Genomic DNA, 20718 nt, shown 5'->3' with positions numbered 1-20718 from the left:
AGGGGAGGGGAGCGCGGGGCTGGGGATACAGTTCAGTGGTAAAATGCACCTGGGTTCAATCCCCAGTACACACTCCACCCCAAAAAATTTGTAAAGTAAATGGCATGTGTTCCTCAACATAAACATCATGGAAGATACAGGTTGAGAAGTGGTTCCAGATTAAAGAAAAGTAAAAGATAAATGACAAATACATTGAGTATGAACTAGATCTTACACTAGAAGAAAATAAATGCTATAAAAAAGACATTTTTGGAATAATTGAAAAAATTGGAATATGAACTATAAATTGTACTGTATCAAAGTAAAAGTTTTTGAATGTGATAAACATATTGCTATTACATACAGAATATCCTTGTTTTTAAAAATATTTTGGTCAATGTGGGTAAAGAGCATTCAGGAGGGCTGGGGTTGTGGCTCAGTGGTAGAGCGCTCCCCTGGCATGTGTGAGGCACTGGGTTTGATCTTCAGCACAACATAAAAATAAATAAATAAAATAAAGGCATTGTGTCCATCTACAACAAAAACAAAACAAATAGCATTAAAAAAAAAAGAGCATTCAGGAAATTTTCTGCATTATTTTTGCAATGTTTCAATAAATTTAAAATTATTTCAAAATTGAGCCGGGAGCGGCAGTGCACACCTGTAATTCCAGCAACTTGGGAGGCTGAGGCAGGAGGATTACAAGTACAAAGACAGTCTCAGCAACTTATGGAGGACCTAAGCAACTTAGCAAGACCCTTTCTCAAAAAAATAAATAAATAAATAAAAAGAGCTGGAATGTGGCTCAGTGGTTAAGTGCCCCTGGGTTCAATCCCTGGTACCAAAAAAAAAAAAAAAAAAAAAAAAAAAAATTCAAAATTGAAATTTAAAAGTACATGGTTATCAATTAAAAAATCCAAAACTTTAGAGCTGAGAATCTACAGTCAAAATCAAACTCCATTTTCCAAGGTGAGGCTATTCAGACCTACAGAAGTTAAGTGACTAAACTAAGGAAACAATTAGTTAGTAGCTAAACTAGAGCTTGAAACAAAGACTTAAAAACAAAACAAAACAAAAAAACCTTAAGGTAAAATTCACATAAAATTACCCATTCAAAAATGTACAGGGCTGAGAATGTAGCACTCATGCACACACACAACAAATGTATAATTTGGAGGTGACATTTAATACATTCATAATGTTGTATAGCTATCAACTCTATCAAGTTCTAAGAATTTTCATTACTCCAAAGGAAATCCCATAGTCATTAAGCAGTCACTTCTCATACCCTCTGTTCCATAGATCCCTGGCAACTATTTAACTGGTTGTCAGGTCTCTTTCACTTATAGTGAAATACTATAGTATTTCCCACATGCAGCATGCATCAGTAATACTTCAATCTTTTTTTTATGGCTGAATAATATTCTATTTATGTATATATCTCATTTTGTTTATTTATCACCTAACAACTGGACTGTATCTACCTTTTAACTATTAAAAATAATACCACTATAAACATTTGTGTCCAAATATATTTGAGGACCTATTTTCTATCCTTTTGGGTATATACCCATGAATGAATCTGCTGGGTCATGTTTAACTTTAGGGGAACTCCCAAATTGGTTTCCCCACAGTAGTGCAGTTTACATGTCCTCATCAACAATTGTTATTTTCTATCTTCTAAAATTGTGGCTACCTAAATAGGTGCAAAGTGGTACCCTATTGTGATTTCTTTATTTTTGCAGTGCTGGGGACCAAACAAAGTTTATGACTCATGAATGCTAGGCAACTGCTTTACCACTGAGTTATGCCCCCTATGTGTCATTACAATTTTGACTTGTATTTCCCTAGTAACTAAAGATGCTCATATGTCTCTTGGTTATTTGTGTCTCTTTGGAGGTTCAGTCTTTTATCTACTTTTAAGTTGGGCTTTTTGTTGTTGAGTTACAGAATAAAAATCTGATATTTAATCTGGTGCTTCTTAGGTTAAGATAAGTAAACATAATGAAATATACAAGTTATATAAAATATGAATTTAAAAATATTTTTAAATTTAACTTTGTATTATGGAAAACTTTAAACATACACAAAAGTAGAGCTAACAATATCCATCCAGTTGTTTTCAAGTTTCAACTAATTCTTTCTTTTCCAGTTTGTTCTGGCTGGAGTGTTTGGAAGAAAGTTCCAGATAACTTATTATTTTACTTTTAAATACATTTTGTATTTCTAATAAGTAAAAGGCTTCTAAAAATATTAATAAGACAACTGTCACACCTAACAAAATTAACACATTTCCTTGATATAATTAATATTCAATCCATGTTCTATTTTTCCCATTGTCTCAAAATGTCTTATTACAGTTGGTTTAAGTATCCAAATAAATCCATACAATTCTTTTCAGTTCATATGTCTTTAGGCTTTAAAAACAAAATGAAACAAAACAAAACCTATATCATTGCCTTGCCACCTTTATCCTCCTATTTCAAAGAAAAGTTCATTTATTGTTGAAGAAACACTTTTTCTAAAGAATTTTCTTAGATCAGCACAGTGTTGGAACACCTGTAATCTCAGCGACTCAGAAGGCTGAAGCAAGGGGATCAGTTGAAGTCAGCCTGGGCAACTTGGCAAGATCCTCCTGTCTCAAAATAAAAAGGACTAGGGATATGGCTCAGTGGTAAAGTACTACTTACTGGGTTCAATCCTCAGTACTGGAAGAAAAAAAATTTCTTTATTCTATATTGGTTTCATTGTGCTTATAGTATTTTTAAATATGTTCCTCTACCTCCCTCATTTCAGGTAAACCAAAAGCTTAATTAAATTCAGATTTAGGTCTTTTTCTTTTTTTGTTTTTGGCCAACCACACATATATTACATGAAGAGACAGATATGCAGAAAGCCTAGCTGTCTTGCTTTTAGCAAAAAGAAAAAAATTTTTTGCAGGGGGCTGGGATTGAATCTGGAGTACATTACCACTGAGCTAAATCTCTAGTTCTTTTTGAGACAGATTCTTACTAAATTGCTGAGGCTGTCCTTGAACTTGGAATCCTCTTGCCTTAACAATCCCCAAGCCCTGCTTGAGTTATTGGGATTACAGACATGTGCTACCACACTTGGCAATGTTGAATTGATCAGTGGGTTCAGACCCTATCCACCTATTGTAAATTTCCCCAGTAACATTTCATCCAATGATTTTAATGCTGGTGATGTAGCTCAACGGTAGAATGCTTGCATAGCATTCACAAGGCCATAGATTCATTCCACAGTACCACAAAAAAGAAAACAAAAACAAAAATTCAAACCCTAATAATCCTTGACTAAGCCCATTAATTAATTTAGAGGTGCAAAATTGTGGTTTTTCTAATTTTATCATTTTTCTTCTAAATTTATTAGTTGGAATTCTGCTAAAAAAAGACACTTCCCTCAACATAGAAGAGTTATCCCTAAAATAGTCTGCATAAGAAAGGCAGGAAAAAAAATGCTCAGCTTCTTTCTAACTCTTGTTCTTTCAATTTCCAGAATATTATGTTACTGCTCTAGCAACTGCCAAAGATGACCACTTAATATTTTCTTACTACAATTAGGAACTCAACCCATTATCGTCATCACTCATTTTTATGTCTAAATTGTCCATTTATGTCCAATGTAAGCTTCTTCAAGTTCAAGTCTATGACTTTTTAACAAGATTCTATAAGTTTCTGATACCTTTTTTGCTTTCTAGCACAAGATTTTCCAGGTTTATCTTTTACTTTCCCATCTTACAACTGGAATAAGACATTTATTCAGAGTCCTGCCTCTTTTTAGGGGGAACTGATATTACTCAAGCTTACAATTTTGGTGCTTTAATTATTAATTGCTTCTAAATCTTTTCAGCAGACAGACAAGGATATTAACAATTTTTAGAAGAGAAAAACAAGTAAATCTGAGTAAATTCTGCCAATTCTAATTTAAGACTACAGGGTTTTTACTTAAATTTCACTGATTTCATAGTCGTATCATTTTTAAATGCTGAAAATATTGATTTCTGATGGCATTAACATAATAATGTAATTGATTTATATACAACCGTGTCTTATTAGTTTCAAAATAACACCACCAGAATTATGAACAACAGGCCCATTGAATATAATTTAGGATTTATACATCCCACTAGGGATAAAGAAATCAAAATATTATGTTCTAAAGTCACCTAAAATAATTTATTCCTATATGGATATGCATTTAACTTCATAAATTTTAGCCTTATTAAATTTTTATAGCACTGAGGATCAAACTCAGGGTCTTGTGCATGCTAGCTAGGTAAGCACTCTACTAAGCTACATCTATCTCCAACCCCTTAACTATATTTTTAGATATTATTTTGTTTTAATCACTTTTAAATTTTGGGGGTGCGGGTACCAGAGATTGAACTCAGGGGCACTCAACCACTGAGCCACATCCCCAGTCCTGTTCTGTATTTTATTTTGAGAAAGGGTCTCACTGAGTTGCTTAGTGCCTAGCTGTTGCTACAGGTGGCTTTGAACTCACAATCCTGTTTCAGCCGCCCAAGCTGCTGGGATTCCAGGTGTGCACCACCATGTCGGGCTTCGCTTTTAAATTTTTAAAAATTTTATTTAAAACCTTTATAAGACACTTATGTGGTTCCTAAATTCAAAAAAAGGTAATCAGCATTCTCTGTTCCTTTCTTACCTTTTTTTCTTCCACAAAATTTTATTATTTTTATTTTTCCTGCCAATGTTTCTTTTGAAGGATTTAAATGAAAAAAGTAGGTAAAGATTCTGTCTCCCTCTTTTTCTTACATAGAATACTACACTATTCTGCACCTTGCTTTTATTTTTTTAACTTAAAAATATATCTGGAGATCATGCCCTTCCTCACTGCTCTCAACAGCTGCATAGCACTGCACTAGAAAGATAAACCACAGTGGTATTGAGTCAGAACCTTATTATAGATGTTCAGGTTACTTCTAGATGTCTGCTTTTACAAATAGTGCTTTAAAACTTTATGTGTTTTGTATTTTTGCTGTATCTTTGGATTGACTCCTTAAATGGGATGGCTGAGCTGAAGAGTAAACACAAAGGAGATTTTGCTTAATGTTGCCAAATTTTTGTGTTTAAGTTTATACCATTTGCTGCATTCCCACCAGTACTGGATAAAAGTGTTTCCCCACAGCTTGGTCAACAGAATACACTGTCAAACTTTTGATTCTGCCAATTTGATGGATAAGTAATGGCATTCCAATATGACTTTAATGTACATTTTTCTTTATATGAGAAACACTGGGTATCTTTTTATATGTTTGAAGCCATTTGTATTACTTTTTATATTATATCTTTTGTCTACTTTCACTATTTGTGAATCTTTCCAATTTGATTGCTAGTCTTTGTTTTTTGAGAAAAAATTAATGAGTCTGGCTAAATTGCTAAGACTAGCATTGAGCTTGTGATCCTTCTGTTTAAGCATCCTGAGTCACTGAGATCACTGTCTGCATATTTGGAAGAACCTCATATATTAGTTATATTAATCTATGTACTGGATGACATTTATAAATATTTCCCCCAGCTTGTTATCTTTTTACTCCGCTTATAATTTTTTGTGATGCAAATTAAACACAATATCGCTCCTGGATTTTGCGTAAAAATTTAAAAAGTGTTCCTATTCCCTACCAGGTTATAAGAGAATTACCTATTTCATTTGTTTTTATTACTTGTATAATTTACTCTGTAATCACAACTATTTGTGAACTATTTGTAATTTAGGCAGTGACAGCATATAAGGAATGCATCCAATTTTATTTTTCTACCTGTCCATCCAGTTCTCCCAATCCCACTTATTAAAAAATGTTTCCTGTATGCCAGGCGAAGTGGCACACACCTGTATTCACCACTACTCAAGACTGAAGCAGAAGGATCACAGGATTGAATCCCTTCTGAGCAACTTAGTGACAACACTGTCTCAAAATAAAAAAGGGCTGGAGATGTACCCTAGTATGTGTAGTACACCCCTGGATTCAATCCCCAGTACTGCAAAAAAAAAGTTTTCTTCACAAAATTAAATTCTGCTCAAACTATATTTCTAAATAAGAAAGGTAAAACAAAACACATAGAAGAAATACAGGGAAGTACTTCATAACTTTGGCATAAAGGTTTTCTTAAGCAGAATATAGACAGAATAACCATAAAGAAATTAACCCCCGGTGACTTTTAATTTTCATATACTTTGTATATTTTCCAATTTTTAAAAATAATCAAGAGATTGATATTTTTTTCCTACAACACACACACAAAATAAAAAATTAACCTTCCTTTACTTATAACCTATGCAATCCTAAACTCCTTCTAGCTCAATGGTCACCCATCTATCTAAAAGAGATTATAATACATAAGTCATATAGTCCATTATATTACATAGTCTGTAATATATAATATAAATTATGATTAACAAAAGCTTTAACTATGTCAAGATGTATAAGGGCTGGGGTTGTTTGTGGCTTAGTGGTAGAGCACTTGTCTCGCATGTATAGGCCACTATGTTCAATTTTCAGCACCACATAAATAAATAACATAAAGGTATTGTGTCCTTCACAACTAAAAATCAAATACCCCCCCCCCACACACACACATACATGTATAAAGATGGGTTGAGTCCCAGGATTTTAATTTTGCCTTAGAAACTGGCATCCTCAAGTTTTTTACTCAAGCCCTAATTACCAATAAAAATGCTAAGATAGTCAGCTATCTTACCTGGCCCTAGAAACTGGCATCCTCGAGCCCTGACAGCAGCCCACAAATTGGCAGACAATTGCTGAGGATTCTGGTGCTGTAATATCAGTTCTGTTACAGTTCTTTCTCCAAGTGAACGTGCTGCTCTCATGGCTCTGACACGACCTTCTTCCTCCACCAGCTGACAGTTCACAAGTGTCACCAGTTTCCTTTGCATTGGACGGCTCAGTGCACTCTGGTTCAAACTAGCTACACCTTTAAGAAAAGGGAAACAAAGAAAACTAAAGGTTTTTCAATAAATTAAACAATTACATTATCTATATTTGTATTTAGCCACAAATCTTAACGAGTCCCTTGTAAGTAGTTTTATTTTTATAACAGTGAGTATACTGTCTGTTTATTACCATTTTGTAATAAGAAGGCAGCTCACTTTTAGTTATTTCAGATTTTATTTAGGTATCATGTTTTCTGGTTTGTCTGTACCCAGATGCAGCACTTTGTATTTATTTAGTTTTCTCTCCATCTTTACTATAAAGCAATTGAAGATAAATTCAAAGATGCCTGACTAAAAATTCTAACCTATAAAGACTGATTAATAATGGTTCTAATTTTTAAAAATTGTACATGAGACATTTAGAACATTGCTCAATGATAATCTCATACATCTTACTCCTTTGAACTAACTCGGGGACACTGCTCCAGCAATTCTCTCCTCTTACGTATCATCAATTTTTCCCTCTCTCCCATCAGCATACAATAAGAAAAAGTATGCTATTATTTCATCCATCTTAAATATAAGTAAGGACTGGTGGTATAGCTTAGTGGTATAGTATTTCCCTAGTATGCACAATCCCTAGTTTGATTCCTGGCACCACAAGAAAAAAAAAAAGAAATCTTTCCACTGATCCTTCCTTTCCCATTAGTGGTGCTCCATTTCTTTCTTCCCATTTGTAGCAAATCCTCTAGATTTTGTATACTATTTCCAGTTTCTTACTTTACAATCTCTAAAACCTACTCTGATTTTGTCATTATCTCTTGACCAGAATCGAGCACAAGACAATTATCTACTTTGTTTCTTTCCCCCCAATTGTCTCTACTTTGTAAATCCATGGTTAATTCTCAGTCCTTATCATATTTGACCTTCCACTAATATTCAACACAGATAATTACTCTTTCCTCCTGTATTTATAAATACTTTCTTTGGTTTCTAGAATACTCCATTCTTTTGGTTTTCTTCCTTCCTCCTCCTTTCCTTCTAATCTTCCTTGCAGATTTAAAATCATCTTTTTCCCCTGATTATGTTAAAGGACCTCAGCACCCAGTCTATTTTTCCTATCTAAATTCACTACTTAAATGACCTCATCCAGTTTTGTTACTTTAAATACCATCCATATGTCAGTGACTCCCAAAGTTACAGATAGCATCCAAGTAAATATTACAAATCTCAAATGTACTATGACCAAAACTAAACTTGACTTTCCTACCTAAACCTGATCTAACTTTACTATTCCCTGTGACAACTGATGGCCACCCACATTTCAGTTACTCAGGCCACAAGATCTAGGAGTCATACTTGACTCTGTACAACTTCTCAAATTCCAATTCAGAAATACTCTTGCCTGTATTTTAAAAATGTATCCCAGATTAAGCATTTCTCACTCCCTCCACTGCTGCAAATCTTGCTCCAAAAGCCTCTTAACTGATCATCCTACTTCTGCTCTTGCCCTTCTATGGTGAATTCTCAATAAAGCATCCAGTGATCATTTAACATTAGTCAGATATCAATGCTCTGTTCAAAACTCTGCAATAATTCCCTAACTTTACTCATAGTAAAAGCTTGTCTTTAAACCAACTATAAGTCTGTACATCACCTGAACTCATCATTTAGTTTCATCTTATATTGCTTTGCTCCTCACTCACATGCCTCCAGGCATACAACTTCTACTTTATTTATTTATTGGTGCTCGGGATTGAATACAGGGCCTTGTGCATGCAAGGCAAGCATTCTACCACCTGAGCTATATCCCCAGCCTTGCTTTTCTTTAAAAACATGAGGATGCTGCACACACTAGTCCCTCTGCCTGAAACTTTTTTTTTTTTCCTATTCCTAGTACTGGGATTGAACCCAGGGTTGCATGCATGTGAGGCAAGAGCTCTACCACTAAGCTATGTCCTTTTTATCCAGAAACTACATGGTTAATTATCTCACCTCTTTCACTTCATTTCAAGTCCAAAAGCTACCTTCTTTTTTGGGGGGTTACAAGGGATTAAACTCAGGGGCACTCTACCACTGAGCCACATCCCCAGTCCTATTTTGTATTTTATTTAGAGACAGTATCTCACTGAGTTGCTTAGCGCCTCACTTTTGCTGAGGTTGGCTTCGAACTCTCAATCCTCCTTAGCCTCCCAGGCTGCTGGGACACCACACCTGTCTTAAAAGCCTCCATCTCAATGAGGTCTATACTAGACAATCTGTCCTTCTATTCTGACTCTGACATTGCCAAATCTTCTAACTGCTTTCTTTTATATCAGTTTTCACCTATACTATATAATCTTTTTTTATTATAGTCTTTTGCTTTTCTAAAATATAAGTGATATGTTTGCAGGCAGGTATATTTTTCTGTTGCACTTACTAAAGTATGCCAAACACCAGAACAGTGACTGGCACTTAGTTCACAATCTTCTCCAGGTACAAGATAAATTCATTTACTATCTATTATACCTATAATATACCCCTCACTGGCTATGTAGTGATAAACAAAAATTAATATTCCACTTTTTGTCACAGCACTTAAAATACTTTATTACACTTGTACACCTATCTCCCTCAGTAGTCTATAGGCTCCATGAAGGCACATTACACACGCTCAACACTTATATTTAACAAGTCCTCTTAACCAGTAAAAATGCTTTTTATGAACTTACCTTTTCCTCCACTTAGTGGTTTTAAGTAGAGTGCCAAATCCTCAACACATTTCTTTGCAACCTCATAGTGTTTATTCTCACCTAGATTACTTAACTTTATTGACTGATGATCTGGTACCTTAAAGAATGAAAAATTGCAGAAATACATTTATCCAGCTCATGTAATTGTTATTTATATACTTGATAATAACCTTAGTGAGCACAAAATTATAAAAGAGATAATACATCAAAGTGATTTAAGAAAAACTTTAGCTAAGCTAATCACTTAGCCAAACTGCTTTCCAAAAACCAAGGCTATCATACATAATTGTAGAGGCTAAGTAGATTAATGTGTGTGTGTGGGGGCAACTAGCTAATAGTCATTAATGTTAATTTCAGGAGGCTGATAACTGTGCTATAATTATGAAATATGTTAACACTAGGAGAAAGCCATGGAAAGTTATGCAGGACCCCTGTACACCATTTTTAAAATAACACTTTTAGTAAGTCTAAAATAAAAAATAAGAAAGAATGCATGAATTTTCTCCCCATAGCAATTTGCTAAGCACCATTTTGCTATATTATTTGTTAGGTTTTAGAATTTATAATCTGTTCCCTTTGCTAGAACATAAGAACCACAAGGCAGTGTTCTCAAAGGTCAAACTCTGGGGTCTGGGGGAATATAGCTCAGTGGTAGAGTGCTTGCCTAGCATGTGTGAGACCAAGGGTTTGATCCCCAGCATTGCAATGCAAGAATTAAAAAGGTCAAAAACTTGGGTAAAAATTGCAGCTCTGCCACCTCTGAGAAATCTTGAGAAAGTTATTTAACTGTTCTTTGTCATAAATTCTATATCTGCAAAATGAAGACAGATATCCATATTTTATGGTACCTTTATGAAAGTTCAACTTAATTCAACAAATATTTATATTCATGGAGTACTCACGTTCCAGGCACAGTTTTAGATACTAGGTGTCTAAAATTTTGTTTTGGTGTGCAAAACAGAAAATTTCTTGTTTTGTGAAGCTTATACTCTAGTGAAAAGGAGTCAGTAAATTAAAACACACACACACACACACACACACACACACACACATGTATGGTGTTAGAAAGTAGTGAAATTACACAGCAATGATAAGAAGAAAATGTTGGAAAAGGGTTGCAATTTTAATTGGAGTGGTCATGATAGGCTTCCTTGAGAATGATAACATTTTAAATAAAGATGTAAAAAGATGGAATGAACATTCTAGGCAAAAATAAATCACTACAAAAGCCCTAGCTGGTAATATGCTAGGCATATTTGAGAACTGGCTTAGGAGGCCAATGTAAGAAGACAGTGGTAGATGAGGTTGAAGAAATAGAAGTCACATTGCACAGACTTGTAATAAGCTATTTAAGGATCAACAGAGATAACACTTATAAGGAACATTAACAAAATACTTGATCTATAGTAGATTCTAAATAAATGGTAGCTACTATTACAAAAAGTCCATGTATTTTACTGAATCTAAAATGCCACCATTTGCATGAAGCAATATTAGTTTATGCTCCACTAAGAAAAATATGCTACCAATTAAATTGTAGCATCATTATAGAGTCACCTTGATTTCAGAGTGTCAAACCTGATTATTAACACTGAAAATAGATTTTGTGCTTTAAAAGAAAAAGTGCAAATATCAAGATACTAAGGGGAACAAATAGAATATTTTCAGTTTGAATTTTTAAATAAATTTTCTAATAAATCAGAAAAATCCTTATTTTCTTGCTTTAATATGTAGCATATAATGTACAAAATTTTATCTTCTTCCTTACTTGTAAAATGGGGATAATAACCACCTAAAGAGCTATGATAAGAGTAGTGATATGAGTAATAAAAGATAATAAATATTTACCATCATTTATAAGAGTATACCCTCATTAAATGAAAGTTATTATAATAAATCTAGGGTCTTGCTCTGATGCAATAATATGATTATAACACAAAATATTAATTCCATAGTACATGTGTTCAAGACCCTGAACATAATTTGTTACTGACACCCTATTAATAGGTTTTTCAGACATGGACACACACACACACACACACACACACACACACACACAAACACACACACCCCTAAATAAAACTTATTTTCTCATTTATGTTATCTTAAATCAATTAAACTTAAAAACAAAAAACAAACAAACAAAAAAACAAACTTCATCTCAGGGTTCTAGTTGATTGGTTTCTGGCCAGAACTTTTATATTTTCCACCTAACGAATAAATATTATGTATGTATATGTAAAGTATTTCTCATTACCCAAACCACTTATACACATAAATTTTGACCAGAACATTGAAGGAAAAAAAAATACATACCTATAAATGAATTCACGATTTTATATAAGAATTTATTATATAAAGGTATCTTTTTAAAGATTAAAATCATGAAAAGCACATACATTGACCACGTTTATGTCTTTTGTATCACTAAACATCTTATACCCAATAATAAACAATGTTTGATGATTACAATAGATACTAAATTAGTGAGGTACTGAAAGTTACCTGGGCTCCAACTAACTGGAGAAGTGCGAAGTTGACAGGAAGTACATCAATGTCTGTGTTGATGGCAGTCTGGTCAAAAGGACAAGCTTTTCGGTGAAGTTTATTCAAGCAGGTCTTGCAAACAGTGTGTGAACAACCTAAACTGATGGGTTTGTGCACATTCTCATCAAATTCATTATAGCAGATTGGACAGGACAGAAATTCTGTCCATTGAGCTGCCTGCACAGGCATTGTGGAAGCTGGATGCTCGGGTTAGCAGTCTAGCAGATCATTATTTTGCTGTGTAGTGTTTTGTAAGCTGGAAATGGACAAAAGTAAGAATTTACTACATATTCATTATTCTCCTTTCAAGAGTTAACTGCTAGAGTCAATTCTCACAGCTTCAGAACCTGAAATTCTTAATAGTTTTATATGCTTTAGATGCTTTTTTAAAAAAAAAAACAAAACAAAACTGTGTGTTAATGTTGCCCCCAAATAATTCACTACTAGAGATCCTTTCAACTACACTCCATATTGATTGCTCACACAATTTTGATTGCTCATCAAAACTTCTATGTATTTTTCTTAAATCATTTTGGTTTGTTGAGTTAAAAAAAATTTAAGTGCTTTTTCTTGGATTACCACTAACCCAATACATATTAAGATAAGAATTAAGATAATTAAGAATTAGTAAGCTTTGAAAACTATTGATAAAAACAATATTATAGTCAAATCAAATGTAAAGGAGGCAGCCTGGTCATCTGAAAGAGGAAATCCCTGGTCAGGACTTAACTCAGAGGCTAACTGAGGTAACAAAAAATCTACATGTAAGAGAAGGTTGTGATGACAGAGTTGTTTGTCCATAAATGAAAGAATGTTGACTAAATAGTATGGTGCCAAAGTAAAACAAAGAAAATATTGTTTTAAAAATTTTGTAGTAATTCACTATAATACTTCTAACAAAACTTTATTATTTAGTGATTGATCAGTAGAAATAAAACCTGTCAGGTACAGTAAGAAAGATCAGGAAAATGAAACACTATTCTTACCTAATAATTCTAAGCAGAATATATGCAAAATATAAATTTCTATCTTTACTATGATTATAAATTCAGAAAAAGTGATATGAATATGATTTAAAACTGGAAAAGCACTAGAAAATAATTAAGAGAATTTTATTTCTAAGATTAAAATCTGCTTCATAATTTTTAGCAAAATAAGATTACACTAACTTTACATTTCACAAATTTTCTGTATTTTTCAATTCAAATCTTATGTAAGTCTGACAAAGGCTCTCTGGTGAACAAGAAATCTAGGTATTTAGGGCAATTAAAGAGCTAATACTTTATTTCATAGGAATGTTTACCAACCCAGATATATTAATTACACAGAAATTAGAAGTTTAAAAATGCAGTTAAACTCAGGATAGAAAAGTAGATAACTGAAAGCATTCCCCAATATTCCAAAATAAAAATGAATTCTATTAGTCCCCCAACCTTTAAAAAATTTTTTAGTTGTAGATGGACACAATACCTTTGTTTTATTTATTCATTTTTATGTGGTGCTAAGATCAAACCCAGTGCCTCACACATGCTAGGCAAGGGCTCTACCACGGAGCCATATCTCCATCCCCTCTAATTAGCCTTGTGTTTTTATGTTCACAAAAACTGAGACTAAAAATTGGTAAAACAGTCTTCTATGTAAAAAGCACCCTATATAAACTTTTTCTCCAAGTTCTAATGCAAATCTTATAAATTACAATTTATTTTTACACCAGTCACCTTCACATTGTCATACTGATTAAACCAGCAATCTAAAAATCAGTAATTATGATTCCAAGTTTAGAAATGAGGCCTAAGTAGGTGAACTGATAACTTCCTAAAACTAACGTATTTAATATTCAGTTTCCTTTATTGTAAAACTATACAGGGAAAATCTGTAAATCTAAGCAAAAATTAATTTTGTCTTAAATCTACTATTGAGAGCCTCAAGTCAGTTAATAACTTGAACTAACAAACTTTTTCCACAATGGAAAAAGTTATTATTTGGAAATGTTAATTTTGTGGATTAGGGTGTCTCAGTCCACTGGGTAATGGGAAACAGGGCAAATACTCTTTCTTTAGTTTTCCAACTACTGTATTCAAGAATACACTTGATAGTTTGAGCACTTGCCTAGCATGTGGGAGGCCCTGGGTTTAATCTCCAGAACTGGGGGGAAAAAACAAAAAAACAACCTAACAAAGTTTGGGTAATAATTCCTAATTATTCCAAATAATTCCTAATAATTCCAAATTTGCCTCCTGCTATATGTCAGATTCTAACTTTTTGACAACAAAATTATGAACTACATTTTCCTTAAATAACTTGATATAATGAATTTTTTGATTTTTTAAAAAAAATTGTTTTTGTTCATTACCATTATCAATAAATTAGATTGCTCAAGACAAAAACAAATAAAATTTTATCTGAAATACAGAAAAAACTTACATAGTCCATTAAAATGTTTGATTAGTGAGGACAAAATTGGGCTTTAAAAATGGTAATTGTAGGGGCTGGGGATGTGGCTCAAGCGGTAGCGCGCTCGCCTAGCATGCATGCAGCCGGGGTTCGCGCCTCAGCACCACATACAAACAAAGATGTTATGTCCGCCGAAAACTAAAAAAAAAAAAAAAAAAATTAAAAAAAAAAAAATTTAAATTCTCTCTCTCAAAAAAAAAAAAAAAGGTAATTGTAATTTACCTAGAAAATATTTTTATACCTACCCCAAATGATGGATATTGTATTCTCCTAATAGTTCTTTTAAAAAAGCATATGAACGAGCCATAGAGAGGTAAGAATATGTTAATTTGAATACCTTCTAGGTTTATACTAGCACTTTTTTTTTTACGAGAGAGAGAGAGAGAGAGAGAGAGAGAGAGAGAGAGAGGGAGAGAGAATTTTTTAATATTTATTTTTTAGTTTTCAGCAGACACATCTTTGTTTGTATGTGGTGCTGAGACTGAACCCGGGCCACACGCATGCCAGGCGAGCACGCTACATCCCCAGCCCATATACTAGCACATTTTATGGGATTTATTTGACTCTATGGAAGTCTAAACTGCTATTAACATTTATAGTTAACACTGAAGTATTCATCTTAAATATACTTCTAAAACATTTCAAGTTGGGATAAAATGGATAAAAGTCCTTGTCCCTAAATACTGTAGAGATTACTAGATTACTTAAGAAAAACATTCCATCTTTTGTAATAACTAATTTTAGTTACTAGCTTCTAACACTGAAGGACAATAAGACAAAACAAAGAAATGCTAAAGTAGGGGTGCAACCTTAAACAAATTTTCCCTCACATAATTTTCTAAGCCATAAGTTCCTTGCTATGAGGGCTAACTCATAAAATAAGAAGAGACATAAAATAGGAATAGACATCTCTCATGATGCAAATTACAAACTGCTTTATTAAGAGCAAACTGCATACCAGCTAAGCACTTTCATTTTCTGTTATTAGTCCACCATATTATGCAGCCAGTTCAGGACCATGGCATTTGATTTCAAAATGTCAGAGTAAAGTTTACATGTTTTTCACTGTGTGTGTATATATAATTTATGTACATGCATATACATACATGCATATTATTTTATAATTCTGTTTATAAAAATATAAACATTGGGGCTCAGGTGTGTAAATTAAAACAATCATTGTTTTTTCATTCTAGTTAACACATGTGAGGATTATAAACTATAAAATGGATAACAATACTTGTCAATTTAGAAAACTTTAAAATAATTACCTTTGGACTTAAAATTATATTTAAAGCACCAGAAGCACAATCTAGGTCTTAACCTAAAAAACAAGCAAAGAAACAAAAAACAATCGAAATAATCTGTAAACTCTAAAACTCAGCACCCAAACACATCAAAAGGATTGAAGAAAAAGATACTGAATTATAAACACTGTGATTATATGTGACTTTAACTTATAAATATGTAAGACTCATGTTTTATTTCTTAAATCAATTACGGGGTTGAAACTCAGTTCTTTAAGTATATGATATAACTTTCAATGCCTTTTAATAGGGAAATAATAAGGTAATTTTTTTTCTTTTTTCTATTAATATTTTTTTTTATTTGTAGATGGCAAGCATTCTACCACTGAGCCACACCCCCAGCCCCAATGACATAAATTTCTATTCCAACTAATAAAGTTTTGCTTCTTTAGTGATGGCTAGACTTCAAAGATGGATTATTTTTGAAAAGGAACTTAGGTATTTGTTTCTGCCTATCAAATAATAGCCACTTGATAACTTTCTTATTACCAAAGTCTTTAGCTCTTTGATTTTTCTAATTATAAGAGTATACTCTGTCAGGTTTTCATGTATCTACTTTTGGTTTTCATATATCTACATTTATTGACTGATTGCAGTTCTAGGGATCAAACCCAGGGTCTCACACATGCAAGGAAAGCAATATACTACTGACTATATCCCCAAACCCATATGTTTACTTTTATTTAGTTAATTTATTTCTTGAAAAAGTAGTATTCCTCTAGAAAAGCAATGTCCAATAAATACATAATGCAAGGTGTTAGAGGTGTAGCTCAGTGATAAGAGTAAATGTTCAGCATATGCAAGGCTATTCAATCCCCAAAACCAAAATAAACAACAAAAAAGCAAGTAATTTAAAATCTTGTCATATGAAAAAAAAAGTGAAATTAAGTTTATTAATGTTTTATTTAGTCCAACTTATCTAAAATATGATCATGTATTCAGTATAAATACCAGCTACTATTATACCCTTCTAATACCAGCTACTCAGAAGACTGAGGTGAGAGGATCCATCCCAAGTTCAAGACCTGCCTGGGCAACTTAGTGAGACCCTATCTTTAAATGAAAGATAAAAAGGTCTGGGAATGTAGCTCAGAGATTTGTAGAAAGTTTCTGAGTTCAATACCAACTACCATATAAAAGACAAAAAGAAAAAATTATTGAAATATTAAAAAAGAACTTAGTATTAAGTCTTGAAAATCTGTGTTTTTTATACTTATAGCACATCTCAATTCACACAGCTTCAAAAGTTCTCAATTTCCACATGTAGCTTACTGGTTAGTAATGGACAGAGCAACTCAGGATTACTAAAGATTATAAAGAAATACTCAAAACTACTTTCTATGAAAAAATTTGAGATGAAAGTCACTATTAAGGCATTCATAAAATTAAAAAGCCCTCATCAGAAAGATGTAACTTAAAACAGACATGAGACTGGGTGCCAAACATCAATTTAAAAAATTTTTCAACTAGCTTTATTTTTACAACATGCTTCCTTTTTCCAACATTAGGAAGTGAAATTTCAATGAGTCTAACCAAAACAATAAGCAAGTTCTTATTACAACTTCTTATAAGTTTATTTAACACTTTTACCTATCACAGTTTATGTTCTATATGTGAATATAAATCCTGTGTAAAGAAAAATGCTCTGTCAGTGGAAGACTGCAAATTACAAAAGCAGAATGGGAATTAATGAAAATATGAACAAAGGACATAAGTCTTCTTACATGTCAGGTTACACAACAGTAATAACAGATCAGTAGTAACTCAAAGGATCCCCTAATGAACACAACTGCAATCAGATCATCAGAGAATAAAAAAGCCTGCTTGAATTATAACATCCGTTTTTTCTAAACGAGAGTGGAATGTTATGTTTAATATTTTGCCCTTCTAGCAATTTTCCAAACTCCAGAATTTGGAAAAAATAAATCTCCAAATCAAAAAAAAAAAAAAAAAAAAAAAAAAAGAGGCAATAGTGAAGAACAGTACTTAGTAGGATGTGAAAGTAAACAACATTAAGACAGGGATGTTAGTTTAACTTTAAACTAGATAAAAAGAAGGTGAAAACAGGAGAATCCATGCACTACACTTAATGATTCAAAAAGCCTCAACTAAGTTCTGTACATATTTAACTATAAAAAGACTGCACAAACTAATTTTTCTTTGCTTTTGGGTGAAATTATATCACTTCGGTCTAGCAATATTAGCTTTCTCGGGTTAATCAAAAGTTCCTATTGGAATTTAAAAGTTTTGACTAACACAAAAATGGAAATGATTTAAGCACTTTATTTAGGATACAAAGTCATTCTGATCACAGTGGGTGGAGAACGAGTAGAAATAACAAAGAATGGACCTAGGTAAGAGGACAGTAGGAGTTAAAATGAGAATCCAGGTGGGTTTTATGAAAATATAAAAAGGGTTGAGAATCACTGGACTAGATCTACTTTATGTCAGGGATTACTTGAGACTATTTTGGTGTGAAGATTCTATCTGCAGATACCTTAAACTGGTGATCTGAAGGATGGAAATGACAGCTACCCTCATCTCTTTCCTTCCTGAAAGCTAAGGATAGAGAAAAGTAAAGCTGCTTCTCTGAGAAACAAAGATGCTCTCTACCATTCTTCTAAGATGGTGGAAGAGTCTTCTCAAGAGGCTTCCCCAAGGAAAAAAAAATATGAAAGGGGGAAAAAAGAAAGCCACAGCAGAATTCCCTGGCTGTGTTTCATGCCATTGCTTCTAGTCAGATCCTCTGTGCAATCACTCAGGTCGGGCCATCTCCCTCCAGGGAGGTTAAGCCCTCGCAGGGCATTGTTTGGCCAAGGTCCCTATTTACACCACTCACATCGCCTCCACCATCCCTGCGCGAGGGTCTCCGGAAGCCCCAGGGCAGCAAGATGAAAAGCCAGAAGAGGACCAGATTTCGAGGACCTCTTCCAAAGCCCTCTCTTACTAACTGGGGGAGGAAAGGGAGAGGGAAACCCGGCCTTCGCTTGGGTGGGTTCCTTAGTGGTCAGAGGCGTCCTCTCGGCCAGTATTGGAGGAAGGTGGCCATTTGAGCCGGTCGCTCCGCATCGAAAAAGCCCTACCCGAGACAGGGGCCTCCTCAGGCCCAGGGTTCCGTCCGAGTGTCAGGTGCGGCCCTCAGTTCCCAACCCTCGGGGTTCCGGCAGCAGCAGTGCACAGGCCCCCGGGTTGAGACCGGTCTCCCGCCCGACCGCTGGGGACCTGGCACCGGGCTGGGGCCCGAGCCGCATCGTGCCCGCCCCCGCCCTACCTGAGGGGGCCCGGGCGGGGTCGCTAAGGGCCGCTCCCGGGAGCCCCGCGACGGCGCGGCTCGGCGACGGAGGCGCCTCGTCTCGCCGGGGCAGAGCTCGGCGGCGGTTTCACGGCCTCAAACTCCATCGGGAGCTACAGGGACAGCCCCGTTGGCGGCGGCGAAGGCCGCGGCGGGGCCTCCTCCTCCTCCTCCACCCTCCGCCTCCTCCTCCTTCTCCTCCTCCTCCTCCTCACCACGGAGGCGGACCTGGAGGGATCCCGATTTAGCTCTCGCGAGAAGATTCTCTCCAGTACACGCGAGATTACGCAAGCCCGGGAGTTGGTGAGGTGAAAGAGAAGCTTAGTAGTCCCTGCCACCTAAACTGCGCATTGGCTTCTCTCTGGGCTAACCAATCCACCCTCATCACGTGACGAGGAGGCCCCGGAGCACTGTGGGACTGCTGTGATGAATTCTAGGCTAGGCGAAGGGATTGATGGGAAAATCCCTGTGCATTCATCTGCGCCGGCTAGACACTGTCGTGAGGTACTGTACTGTCAGTCTCCCACCACGAAGCGTGTTCTTTGAACAGAATCTTATACACCCGTGTTACTTTCTACTTCATTCTCCTGTAATGAAATGCTGAGCGGATCCCTCAATTCTTTCACATTGGTACCACGTAATCTGCCAATCACAAAACAAAAACACCAAAATGAAAAAGTTTAATTGGCAGACACTTACACCTCTCTAATCTTATTAAAGAGAAAACCCTGAACTCCTTCAATGTGGAACTAGATGTCCATCAAAAAGTTCTATGGAAGTAAACCAAACATTAATTAAAATACGCAAAATGTTATATAATGAGCTTTAAAAACATGGCTATTACTGCCTGATGACAAGATCAGCGCTTTTGGAAAAATTCATTGGCCCTCATCAGACTTTTATGTATATGTTGTTATCTTTTAATTCACTTTGCTATATGGAATATATAACAATCCAAAATAAATGTTCCCAACAATCAGCAATTCATTTTTATATTTTCAACTGGAGAGTGATGGGTGATTATATTTATATAGTTGCTTTCCAACCTATTGTATTTTTCAATTCTATGGAAGACATGCGTGTGAAGACATATATTTGTGGGTATATGCACATAAACATGTAAATACATATGCATATATGCATACATGTATATACACAATTATTTCTATTCCACAGACGATGGAATATACCTGATTTTTCAAAAGTATACTGATCACTACATATAACAATCCCAACCCACTTTCCCTAGACTTCCTATCTCTATCTTCAAACCCGTTTTCAAAATTTGACATACATTAATTCTACTTGTTTACTGTTTGTCTCCTTCCACTAGAATAAAAGTTTCATGAGTACAGGGATTTTTATTTTTACACACAGATTCTAGTACAGATAATTAAAAACTCAATAGGTATTTTTAGAGTAAATGATTAAATAGGAGAAATTGTAACCTAAAATTCATGGACATAGGCAAGAC

The 20718-nt window shown here is 34.6% G+C and overlaps 1 protein-coding gene across 5 annotated transcripts in view; it reads right to left on the bottom strand.

The window, feature by feature from the left end:
- Positions 1-19435, bottom strand: part of Rc3h2 (ring finger and CCCH-type domains 2) — a 56656-nt gene extending 37221 nt beyond the window's left edge. For 3 of the 5 annotated variants that reach the window (XM_048813102.1, XM_048813105.1, XM_015497615.2), the window contains exons 1-5: positions 19224-19427; positions 15917-15969; positions 12150-12447; positions 9624-9741; positions 6720-6953 (exon numbers count right to left, since the gene is read on the bottom strand). In XM_048813102.1, coding sequence (XP_048669059.1) covers positions 6720-6953; positions 9624-9741; positions 12150-12380 — 583 coding nt within the window. In that variant the 5' untranslated portion in view covers positions 12381-12447; positions 15917-15969; positions 19224-19427. Of the gene's footprint in view, positions 1-6719; positions 6954-9623; positions 9742-12149; positions 12448-15916; positions 15970-19223 lie in introns of all 5 variants that reach the window. The other 2 variants (XM_048813103.1, XM_015497614.2) reach the window with 2 other exon arrangements.
- Positions 19436-20718: the final 1283 nt, after the last annotated feature.

Source organism: Marmota marmota, unplaced genomic scaffold (genome assembly GCF_001458135.2).
Source record: "Marmota marmota marmota unplaced genomic scaffold, marMar, whole genome shotgun sequence".
NCBI classification, from domain to species: Eukaryota; Metazoa; Chordata; class Mammalia; order Rodentia; family Sciuridae; genus Marmota; species Marmota marmota.
Note: the sequence above shows the minus strand (reverse complement) of the source record. Positions and strands in the feature narration are given on the sequence as shown.